The 12,578-nt window shown below is 51.2% G+C and overlaps 1 protein-coding gene across 8 annotated transcripts in view; it reads right to left on the reverse strand.

Annotated features, from left to right (window-relative positions):
- Nucleotides 1-972: 972 nt before the first annotated feature.
- LRRC20 (leucine rich repeat containing 20) overlaps nucleotides 973-12,578 on the reverse strand; it is a 76,497-nt gene continuing 64,891 nt past the window's right edge. For 3 of the 8 annotated variants that reach the window (XM_023537845.1, XM_023537843.1, XM_023537844.1), the window contains 2 exons: nucleotides 6,609-6,776; nucleotides 973-2,042 (listed from right to left, as the gene is read on the reverse strand). In XM_023537845.1, the coding sequence (XP_023393613.1) occupies nucleotides 1,702-2,042; nucleotides 6,609-6,776 (509 nt within the window). In that variant the 3' untranslated portion in view covers nucleotides 973-1,701. The other 5 variants (XM_023537846.1, XM_011372169.2, XM_023537848.1 and 2 more) reach the window with 5 other exon arrangements.

Below are 12,578 nucleotides of genomic sequence, written 5' to 3' on the forward strand. Positions count from 1 at the left end.
ACTATTTACTAATCCACATCAGATTAGGCCAGCCCCCCATCCCCAAAACAGCCTGGCAGCCTCATGGGTAACGGGAAGGAGAGCAAGAGGCCAGCTTCTCTGCTTTGACCTGTCTTCAGGGCTGACAGCCTTCTGTGGCAGGCAGGGAGCCAGAACTGTTAGCTAATCAGCCCTTTGTAAAATTCCCGCCAATGAGGCCTCTCCTAGGGAGAGCTGCCTTCTCTGCACCTACAGGACTCCCGCCAGGGCTGAGGGAGGCCAGTGTGGGCAAGCTATACCCTTGCAACCTGCCAACTTGATTTGGCAAATAGTTTATGGGTGCCTCCCAGACATGTGACACCCTGCACCTGCTTCTCCATGCATCCAACCACACCCTCTTCTGCCATCAAATGAAGACCTGGAAACCTCTGGAACACCAAAGACCTTGGTTCAACTCGTGCCTCCACCACGTCTTTGCGCAGGCTCCTTAACCTCTCAGAGCCTCTCTTCTCAGCTACCAAGTGGAGGTAACACTACCCATCCAGAAGAGAGGCCTGAGCAGATTAAATGAGATGATTAGAGAGAAGCTGTGTGAGGCACCCACAGCTGTTAGGTTGTGAAGTCATTATTTCCACTTGTGAAAGCATTATTTCCGCTTCTGCTCCTCCATGGTTTCCTCTGTGTAAAATCCATTCCCTGCGCCCCAGTGGAACAACTAGTGGTAACACTCTCCTCCAGACCCGCCACAGGGACAGCGGGGCCGTGCTGTGGAACGGAAGGATCCGGTCGTGCTCACTCCCACTCCTCTAGAAGCCCCCCTCTGCCCAGCCCCCACGGCCCCGCTCTCTCCGCACTTGGTACCCAGTGATTATCTCAACCCCACAACCACAAGTGAGCTCTGAAAGCAACAAGGGCACCCAGAACCTCTCACCTAGGGGCAGCTTGATAGAGAGCCCCAAAGTGAAATAAAACCACGCGCCCGCTGCTCTGGTGACACCGATGAATTTATTCTGTGAAATAGGGTGAGGCTGGAACAGCGACATGAATGTCGGGGGCGGGTGACCCTGAGGTCCTGGTGGGCCCCAGACTAGGGAGGATAGCAGAGATGCCACATCCCAGAGGGTGTCTTCTCTTGACAGAGACCAGGAGTGTGGCTGCGGCCCCCTGGAAGGCTCTCCTCCTCCCCTGCCTGCCCAGGGAAGGGAGAGGCTGCTGTGACACAGCACCTGGACGCCCCATGATACTGGGCCATGGCAGGGGTACAGGTATCCCCTTGGGCACGACGTGCTCTCTCCAAGTCCCCATGATGTCCCTCACTCCCATCCTTGTATCCCAGGGGACAAGGGCCTTGTACACGGGAAACTGTTCTGAGGACTGGCACCGTGGCCCTGAAAATGATGAAAGACTGAAAGTGGGGATAGGTGGCCATGAAATGTGAACGGAGGAACCAATTGCAACAGATGGTTCAAGAGGCAGAGTGGGCAGGACTGGGTGCCGGCTGGATGGATGTGGGGAAAAGAGGAGGTGGAGGAGATAGACTGGGATTCTTACTCAATACATTGCTGCCCCCCACCCCAAGCCCGGGGCCCTTTTTAGAAATGCAGACTCCTGCACCCAGGCCACACAACTTCTGATTTGGGGGGGGTCTGAGAGAGGACCTGGGAGCCTGCATTTCTAACAGGCATCCAGGGCAATTCACGTGTGGAATCTGTGGCACGTACCCTAAGGAGTCGTGTAAGGCTTATAGAGCAATTGTGCTTGGGAGAATGGTGGTGCCATTAGCACGGTCAGCTGCCTGGAGATGGCGTTTGGTACTTTCGGACACGGCCTCAGACTAGCCCTTCTCAGACTGCGCTGTGCATCAAAATCGCTTGAGGTCTTGCTCAGGGACAACTTCTGATTCAGGAGCTCAAAGGTGGAACCAGAGGTTCTGAATTTCGAACAAGCTCCCAGGTGATGCCCACACTGCTGCTGGTCTGCGGATGACACTTTGAGAAGCCAGAGCCTCAGCAAAGGTTCTCCAACTTCAGTGTGCATTTGCACCACCTGGGGTGGGACGGGGGCTTGTTAAAATAGATGACTGCCTGCCCCCTCCAACCCCAGTTTCTGATAGAGAAGGTCTGGGGAGGGACCTGAGAATGTGCCTTTCTAACAAGTTCTCAGGTGATGCTGCTGGTCTTGGGACCGCACTGTGAGAAATATTCACCTCAACTCAATGTGAGAAGTGAAACAGTATAAAGTAAATGCAGCCCAAAGTATCCCCACATAATATAGATGCTCTTTTTTTTTTTTGGTCAAAGTGCTATCGCTTTATCTATTAAATTCTTAACAAGAGCTTGTTTTCCTATGATCTCTTATTTTCTCTGAAACAGTGGGTGCTTAGGGGAAAAAACCTAGTGAATTGAGGGTTATGAAAAGTTAAATCCTAGCTTCACTGAAATAGTCTCCCTCTTAGCAAAATGAAGTATCCTAAATATTTGACATTCTCTTCACCTCCACATGTTCCAGAAACACAGTGAATTGCTGTGCAGCATCAAGTACTTGTGAGCCAGAGGTCAGAACTTAACACTGCTCCCGCACCCACCTTCAAGTCACGTGTGATGGCTGCTGGGGTGAAAGAGCTTACTTCTTGGTCTTTACAAGATGAGTGATCTACCATGTCCCATGTCATCGCTCACAGTCATACTAAATGCCTTTACTTCCTCCCAAACCCTCCCGGGTTCTCCTGGGAACCCCACTTCACAAGGACACGAACAGTCACCCTCTGCCCAGGAGTCTTCTCCCGGCACACCTCGGCATTTCTGACCATGTCTTACCTAGTAGTTTACGACCATGTCTTATCTGGTGGTTTAGCATCTGTTTCCATTCATACCTCCCTTACGGCCTGTAAGAAGTCTGAGGTCAAGACCTGCCTCTCGAGCATCTTTATAGCCCCTTTCTCCAGAGACTATCTTTCCCTAGGCAGGCTTGTTTATAAATATTTAGAAGCTTCCATATACCACTTTCTGGTTTGGAAAATATAGGACTATTCCATATTAGAGAAACTTGTAATTAACTGTCGTCTGAACAAATACTCTAAACTATAAATCCTTTTCTCCAGAGCAAACAACCCTGTCCTGGCAAGCTTGTCCCCAAGGACCCAGGAAGGCTCCTATCAGGATGAGGGGATGAGTACCCTATATGCTGCTGTGTATGTGCTGGGGGGCCAGACAGAGGAGAAAAGAGGCCCCTTGACCCATGCTACTTCGTGTTCATCTGGACACGGCCCAGACCCGCAGGCGTGAGGAGTCTGGCCACAGGCAGAGAACATGGTAACACATGAGGAAGGGCTCCAGACTGAGGGCGCAGGCCATGCAGAGTGGGTGAGGTGGGATGCAATGGGGAGAGGCAGTCAAGTAGCACTGAACCTGTCATCTGCCTGGCTTCACACTCAGGTGAGTGAAGAGCTTATCCCCTCGGCTGGGGCCTCACTGTCCTCACTCCGCCCTTGAAACTCAGTTGTCAAGAAGATGCAGGTGACTGTGGGCAGAGACATGTGTGGAGATGACAGGAGGGAAGAATGTATAGTGGGGTTGGGGGTGTGAGCTGCAAGGGGACGAGTGGCTAGGCTGGCAGAGAACAGATCCCTAAATCTCTGTGGGACGGCTCATGGGATTAGCTTTCAGTATTTTTTCATCGAGACCCATAGTAAGAAATACATTTTTACATTATGACCCAGTACATATATCTGTGCATGTACATAGTAAAATTGAAATAACAAGTCACAAAGCAGTACTTACCATGCTACATGTGATGCAATCCATCACGTGCTGTTCTCAAAGTACTAATTTGACTTCGTGACTCACTAGTGGGTCATAACCGACTATTTGAAACAATTTGCCCTTTTGTGTCCCAGACACTTCAGAGGGCCTTCCAGGCTTTGGAAATCCTGCACTAAACAGTGCTCTCAACCAACTGAGCACCTACTGTATGCCAGACACCATGCTCGATGCTGGCTGGGAGCAGGGAGCAGGGTGGCTCCAGAGATGAGAGGACATGGAGACCCCCTCACACACACAGACCAGAGGACAGTCTGTACAAGATGGTAGTGACGAGACCACCGTGCGATACCCAGATATACAATCTGAGGGTATTCAGCTACTGGTGAGCACCAAGGAAAGACAGTACCACCTCCCAGGGGCTGGCATCAGAAAGCAGAAATGTCCCTGTCTCTCCCAGCCTACATGCCCTGTGGAAGTCCCGTCCCTTCTCCCCTCTGTGGACTGGAGCCCTCTCTCCTCTCCCCACATTACGGCCCAGAGAGTGAAGGAAGATTCCTGGAGCCAGGCTAGACGCACGTTCTGGGGAAATCCCTTCGGAGTGAGTCTCCTTCTGACGGTCTGGGGGCTTGTGTTCAGCTGCCTATTCTCTACTTACTGAACTAAAGTTTTAAGAGAACTCATGTGTCTCAAATTTATTTCTCAAAAAAAATTTTTTAAAAAAATTTCCAACACCCTCTGAGAGCTCTGAAGGGGAATAATAACACACTTAGAAGATGTTCCAAGCCCCTACTACAATTATCTCAGTGAGATCTTGCAGGTCAGCTGTAACTGGTGACCACTGCAAGGCTATTTCCATAATGAAAGTCCGTGCAGCCCGCACCTCTTCACTGTGATTACAGCCTTCCTCCTCCAGCCAGGCTATGAAAGCTGTGTCCTGGCCTTTGGAAAATATATGGATCGTCCCATATCCCAGAAACTTCTAATTAATTATTTGAGAATTAGGAACCATCCAAGTAATGAAGATGGATCAGGGAGAGGTAGGAAGCAGAAACGAGGTGACTCCAGCAAGGGAACAATAGCGCCATATGCTCCTTCTCTCCATCCGGAGGGGTGGGTGAGAACATCCAAGGCCTCCCACAGTAGAGCAGGCCCTGGGATCGATGGAGCGCCTTTGGTAACTGCTGCGCACTTGGAGAAAATCAAGGGTAGGGGCAGTCTCCAGCATCTCTATATCCCCCAGGCCTGGCCCAGGCTGGGCTGCAGAGGACTCTGTCATAGGTTGAGCTGACTGGGAAATAGCCCAGTGGCTAATGTCTCTTTTATCTGGCCAGTTGTGTGATAGGCACTTGGCCATAAAAGTTAGGGTAATCTCTAAGAGCCTCAGTGTCTGCAGCTGTCAGATAGAGATGAGTACCCTATTGACATGGGCCTGTGCATGAGCCTTCTTGCTAAACTATGATGTTTCCAGGTACAGAGTTAGTACTGTCACTGCAGAAAGGCAGAGCTATGTGTATGAGCAAATGAACCAAAATAGCTGATCTCTGCTCTGAGGGCTGTTGCTACTGAGGGATATTGTCAGCCTAGAGGGGAAGGATAAAGGGATCGTGCCACCCTGTACTGCCCGCTCTGGGGAAAGCCACTCCTTATACTGCTTATATGCCCACTCTCCCTGCTCCTCTGCTTGGGGGAAAGCCACATTCTAGGGTGGTGGGGAAAAAACCTTCATTTGAAAGTGGAGAAGAAGCTGAGGCTCAGAGAGGTGATGTGTCTTTTACAACTTCTCTGAGCCTCAGTTTACTCATCTGTAAACAAATGGATCCAAAACATCCAAAGGTTAGCTGGTCCCACCTCCCATTCAGCCAGGGCCAGAGTCCTGCCGGCAGCATCCCTGATAGATGTGATGCTCATCACTGCACGAAGCAGACTGTTCTCCATCAAGCAGCTCCAAACCACTAGAGAGCTCTTGCTTTTACTCAAATGGCATAGTGGCTGGGAAAGGGCTTATGAAAATAAAAGCATAATTGAAGGGGGTTATTATTAACACCATCGACATTAGAGGCAACATGAGAGGGTGAAATGGGGCTGCAGATAGGCTTCCTGAGCACTAAGGAGGCTGAGGGGGGAGCCAAGAAGGAGGGGTGCAGAGGGACCCTGGTGGGTGCTGGGTTCTCCCTGGAGAGACCAGACAGCCGCTGAAGAGGATGCTCAGGTCCTATGAGACTGAGAGGTACATAACTGCTTCAGCGGAGAAAAAAAACTATTCCCCCACCTGAGTGAGACCTGGCTCACTGGGGTCTGCTGTTTGCAGAAGCACACCTCTGACCTAGAGTGGGAGATGCTCTGGCTCCCTAGGGGGAGCATATTTGTACTGGAAGGCACAGAGAGGGTATTCCAAACATGTTTGCCTAGTGGCCCCTGCTTACCAATGGTGAAGAGCTTGCTGTGAAAGCCAAGAAGGGAAAGCTAGGGACTCAGGTAGGAGTCAAGGTACAAAGGGTCCAAGCTGAAAGGTCTTAGAGGCAGCCTAGGCTGGCAGATGCAGATGCGAGAGCGATAGCTTGTGGCCCAAGCATGGCCTTGGTAGTTTGGAACTCACTTTGGGGAAAGCAGACCTTCTACCTGCCAAGCGGAAGCAAGTGCCCAACCCAGCCCCCAGCAGGTCACAGGGCCTCATAATGGTTACCTTCCCGCATTCAGTGCCCTGCGCTCAGCCATCTCAAACCAAAAAGCCCACCCCTGCCCTCATATCTGTGGAAGTCTGAATCCAGAGTCCTGTGCCTTGTGCTCCGTGAGGCCTTGTGAGCCTCACTCAGAAAGGAACTGCAGACAGAGGGAGGCACAGGAGCCAAATGGGCTGGGTCAACTCACCCACAATCTCGTTCTCCTCCAGATTGATGGTCTCCAGTGCCGGCAGGGTGGTGAGCTGTTCAGGGAAGTCGTGGAACTGGTTTCGGGACAGGTCAATGGCCTTGAGGTGCTGCAGGGTGCTGACCTCACTGGGAAGGCGGTGCAGGAAGTTCCCTTCCAGGCGGAGCTCTGCCATATGGATGGAGAAAGAGAAGGAAGTGTGAGAAGGAAAGCAACCTAGTAACAACTGCCTGACCCCACCCAGGCCAGGACGGCAGCAAAGAAGCCCCAGGCCAAAAGGAAGTCCTCCCCACCCAGGATCTGATTCCATGTTTATGCAAGAGGAAGGGTAACTTCCACTTGTGCCTGGGTGGTCATTCCCAGCGGGGCACTCTGCTCTTGGCTTTGGAATGGAAGGCCCTCCCAACAGAAGCCTGGGCCTAGCCAACGGGTCAGGATGTGCTGGCTCCTCACTCAGACAAGGCTTCAGCTCCAGGCCTTGACGAGACAGGCCAGGATGGGAAGCCCCCAGGCTCCTCACACCCACAGCTCCCCACATCCCTCCATCTGGAGGACACCACTTCCTACTGCCCTCCTGCTCAAGGGCCACCAGTCAAGTTCTTTCTGTGTCAGATGACCCTGCTCCCCAGCCCAGCCATAGCTGACCAGATGAGTGTGGGTTCCTATTCCTAGAGCTGACAAGCAACCCATACAGGGACTTGTGTGAGGAGGTGGGCTGCACTGGTGGGAACTCCTCTGTTGGGAACCTGGCCAAGGCAGTTCTGGAGGTGGTGAGGCCGAAGCTGAAATGCTGTGTTCTATAGAAAGAAGCTGGGACGCCCAGACCGGCCCTGGGCAAGAAGAAGGGATGAGGGGCAGAAACCAAGAGTCAGTGTGGGGAGGTAAGGGAAGTAGTATAATGCAGGGCTTAAGAGTGGGGGATCTGGAGCCCCCACTGCCTGGGTTCAAACCCCAGTTGTGCCACCTACAGCTTTTTCACTCAGTTATCTAACGCCATTAGGTCTCAGTTTCCTCATCTGTAGACAGGGACTACTAACAATATGTGCTTCATAAGGTTAGAGGGTTACATCTGTTAAAATGGGTAAAGCACTTGGCTCAGTGCCCAGTACAGAGTAATCACTCACCCTACATTATCGTTACTATTATAGCAGAAGGCTGTTGTGAAAATTACATGTATGCAAAGTGCTCTGCACAATGTCTGGCACACAGTAGGCACTCAATAAACATTAGGGCGGAACCTAAGGAAACAGAGGAAGCCAGCTGACATCAAAGAATGGGAGAGACAGAGAAGCAGAACCACCATGAGAGCACTCACGAGGACCTCGGTTTCTACTGGTTTCAGGCCCTGTCCTCATATGACCTTACAGAGTCCCTCCTTTGGGACTCAGGTGAGCCTCCCCACCTTGTCTGACCTAAAGGAAAATGAGGCCTAGAAATGTAACTCTTCTCCCCAGGGCTGGCTTCACGGACCTAGCGTAGTCACACAGGGTCCCAGGTTCACACTTGGGGTTGAATGTCCTGTGCTGCCATCTTGAAAATCTGTGGAGGACTGTTCCATGATGTGACTGCTGTCCATCCTGCCAGCTAGACCCAAGCCAGAACAGAGGTTGCTTTCTGCAAACCCCGCTTAGAGACTGATCATAATTCATGTTCATCGGACATAAATCAGTACCCCTCTTCTGCCACCGTCTATGGGCTGGTTCCTAGAACAGGCTGTTGTCCTGACCTGGTCACACATGTAAAGTAACTTCCCACACATGGTAGCATTCATGTACTAGTACCCATGCCTACTCTCACTCTCTACCCTATTAATTCTTTGGCACCTGTCAAGTAGCACGGGGATCCATTGCCTAAGACGTGCCTTGTAAGTTTCCCTTAATAAACTATACTGATTACCACACTGGCCTGGCCAGCCTCTTTCTTCAGTCTTTCCCCTTCACGTGGAGGGAGATTTTCAGTCTCAAGGCTTTACTCTGCGTCTGGGTGTAGAACCAAGTCTTAATAATTTTATCCTTGAATCCATGTTTTGTAAGTAGAGTGGGGGTCACAGAGTCTCAGCTCATACGCCTGGTCCTGACTCCCACCACCTCCCCAGGGTGGGTTCTCGGCAGGCTGCTCTCCTGCCCCCCGGCACCCAGGACATGCTGGGCTTGCCCTCTTTGCCCCTGCTCTGCAACTGCTGCAGCCCTCCATCCCCAGCAGGGGCCTGGGCACAGGGAGGGTTAGTCAGGCACGTGCACCTATGGTGTCTCAGGGTGGAACCCAGTGGCAGCCGTCCCCTGGCACTCCTTTGGGCTGGCAGCACCAAAGTATCTTCGTGGGTAGCAGCTAGAGTCTTGGCAGGAGGGAGCCTCTTGCTTACCTCTGCCCCAGGTACTGAGAACGACCTGAGGCAGAGGTTTAAAGATCCTTGGGATTCCTGGCTGGACCTCCCCACATCCCACCCCTGCCCTGGACAAAGTGTAGTATCGTCTAGCTTGTGGCAGGAACGGTCAGGCCTGAGGGTACGCGCACAGGTACCCTTCATCATGGGGGGCGGGGAGGACCCTAGGCCCTGGCTGAAGCCCACATTTCCTCCCTTCCTCCTTCCAGCCTTCCTGAGTCTGGCTTCAGTTGTTTTTCTGGCCCACTCAGGGCACCCTCTGAAAATAAGCAATGAAATCCAAATGCTATAATTTCATGAGACCATATATGAGTTAAATGCTCTAATATTTGCATTTAAAATTGGCATTGTATAATATAAAAATGAATGGTAAAACTTATACTAATAATTTGAAGTTTTAATATTTTCCTTACTCAGAAGGACATTAAATAGCAAATAGAAAAGCACTCTTCTTCTGCTTCGTGAATGAGGAGGGTTCCTTCCACGTTTTCATTTTGCACTGGGCCCACCAGTTCTGTTCTGGCCTGCTCCTCCCTCTGCATCCTCCATGATGCAACCCTGAGTTGTAGGTGATCAGAGGTCCTAACAGCCTCTCCTATAGTGAGAGCAGAGACCCGCCCGAGGACTACCTGTACTCACACACCTGAGTGCCAGCCACACTGCAGGACCCCTGTTCCACGACCCTGGGGTTCTGGCAAATGGGAACAATCTGAGTCATCTTTGTTCCCTACATCCAGCTCCCTGAGGGGCACTTTGCGGTCACTGAGCAGACAGATATTTGATGAATGATGACTCTCCTCTCCACAGGAGGCAAACAGATAACACAGGCTCCCTGAGGGGGCCTGGCCTGCCTCTCATTCCCATGTCAGGGGCATCTTGAATGCGAGCCTCCATCAGCAGAACCATTGCTCCCCCAACACAAACCTAGGACGCCTCCAGCAGCCAGGTACTTAGACACCCATGCCTTAAATCCGAAAACACCCCTATCAATTATAAGGTCAGTGTTGTAAAATGAAGACAGTACCAAACTCTTTCTATAGGATTGCTGTGAACTTAAATGAATGAACACATGAAAAAGGCTTTGAATAGTACAAAGCACATAGTAAATCCTATGTTAAGTATGTGAGATAGACAGAAAGATGGATGGATGGATGACAGACAGATGGCAAACCATGCAGGGCACCTGGTGAATCCAGTAATCCAATTACTACTGAGTTCCCTCCTGGACTTGTATTTCTAACTGCTCACACTTAAAATTAGAAAATAAAATGTTCTTTGCCTGAAGCTGTAATGAACATAAGACTATTCTTTGCCGTTTAGAAAGCACCCGCAGGGTTCCAAGGTCTTTGGGGAACAGCTGTTTGGAGCACAAAGCAACAGGGAGCTAATAAACACAGCCACAACACTACAGACGCAAGGGTGTGTGAGCTTGTAGGGGGTCTCAGAACCTACTGGCTCAGTCCCTCCACACTATGGAGACAGACCCCACAACTCAGGGGGCACCAAGAGAAGCTACTTTAGGGGTAGGGAAGAGAATCTCCCCTCTCTCAATTTCTAGCATGTTCAGAATTGTTATTAAAAAAAAAAAAAGATGGCCTTTTATCAAATCATTTTGGGCCTCAGTCTAATCACAGCCCCAAAGCAGCTCAGAACTGTGAGAAGCCTCCAGCCCTAGGGGCAGCTGCTGAGAGCCTTGGGGAGCTTGCCTCGGTATGCAACTTGCAGGTCAGGGGTGATGGGGCCATAGAAGCTGACAGGGGGTGCTCTCAGAGGTCTCAGAGGCCTCGCCCAGCACCTTACCTGGCAGCTTGCTCCCACCTCGGGAATGCTGAGGGAGCATCCCTGACTGGTGGGAGCCTCACTCAACCCGCTGTCTCTGCTACAGAGGCAGGAACGTCTTGCCATCAATCAGCTGGGATGGTGGAGATCTAATCTGATGAATGAATGCTAGAAGGCTCTGCCCAGTGTCCTGGAGACAAGAACCAAGGGTCATGACCAGTCTAAGAAGCTCTCAGCATCTCTCACCCTTGCTCAGGGTAGCATGTTTAGGATCATTCCTGGGGCTGGTTGAGGGGCCACAACATCCTGAACAGAGGCACCCAGAATGACCAAAGAGGCTTTCTTTCCTGCAGCTCTAACAGGCTTGTCTTGCAGGCTGACAGGCGCTTGCCACTCATGTTCAGGTTTGGGGGGAATCATGTTAAGGTGGGGTTGGCCTTCTGCCTGGCTTCGAAGTCCCATAAATAAGGAGCCCAGGCTGAAGAGCCTTTGACTTTTCCCAAAATATAACTGATGTCATCCACATCCAGGACACAGTCCCACCTGGCTCCCACATGCCAATGAAGGGCTCAGCTGAGTCCCCATGGGAGAGTGCTGGGGGTCTGAGCACAGCTAGGTGTCAGAGTCTGACTAGGCTCCCCAGGGCTACACACTGACCCTCATTCTAACTTTCCCACTCCCAGCAATGCCCTGAGAGGCTCTGGACTAGGTCAGGAAAGGTATTAGAAAAGCTCAGGGTTGGACTCCAAAGATATTGACTGAAGCCACATTATGAAGAGGACCCAAGGCCAGACCAGGAGCCTCTTGAGGGCTAGGATCAGTGTGGTTCATCCCGTATCCTATGTGCCTAGCATGAGGCCTGACACAGAGAGGGTGCTCAGAAAAGACTGGCTGAATAAATGAATGAATGAATGGACAGCCAAATGGATTGCCACAGGCTGGCTTGACCACAAATTCCCCAAGTTCTTCCTGCTGTTCCCTGGCCTGGCACAAGGCTAATCCTGCAGCAGGTGTATGTCTATGTACGCATGTCTATCTCTCCATCTGTCTAGCTGAGGGAAGAGGTTACCCCCAACACCTTGGGGGTACATCCCAAATACTGCAAGGGATATACTTATACTAGAAAATTATTCGTTGTTTATCTGAAATTCAAATTTAACTGAGCATCCTGTATTTTATTTGCTAAATGTAGGAACCCAATGCTGGTGGTTTCATACCCTAGACTCAAACCCCCCTTCCGGGCCCTGCCTACCTAGCTCTGCCTTCTCTGGCCAATCTAGGACCACCCATGCCCAGCCCCTCCTAAAAACAACAAACATTATTACCAGTCACCTTTCAGGGGCTGGGACCATGCTAACTGCTTTCCCTGCATGGTCTCCTTTAAGTCTCATGACCACCCCACAAGGTCGAAATTAGTATCACTCCCATTCTGCAGATAAAATGACTGAAGCTTAAAAACGTTCAGTACTTAAGGCCAAATTCTGCAGCATGGTACGTGGCAGAGCTGGGATTTGAACCCAAATCCACTGCCTCCAAAGACCACATACAGCCCAAGTGCACTTTTTCCCATCCCCTGAGTCACACCAAGGCTGTGGGAGGCATGGAGACAGACTTGAGAGAGGGGAGAAAGGGTCCACTCATTTTGGGGCGCTCTTCTCCTGCAGCCGCAGATACTCCTGATGCAGAATCGGAAAGCTGCCCCACACCCACCCTGCGTAGCCTCTCTTCTGAGCTCTAAGCCCTTCCAGTAGGAACCAACTAACATGACCACCCAGATGTCCCCAGAGATGGCAAACTCAGCAGGTCCA

Source organism: Pteropus vampyrus, unplaced genomic scaffold, assembly GCF_000151845.1.
Source record: "Pteropus vampyrus isolate Shadow unplaced genomic scaffold, Pvam_2.0 Scaffold202, whole genome shotgun sequence".
NCBI lineage: Eukaryota > Metazoa > Chordata > Mammalia > Chiroptera > Pteropodidae > Pteropus > Pteropus vampyrus.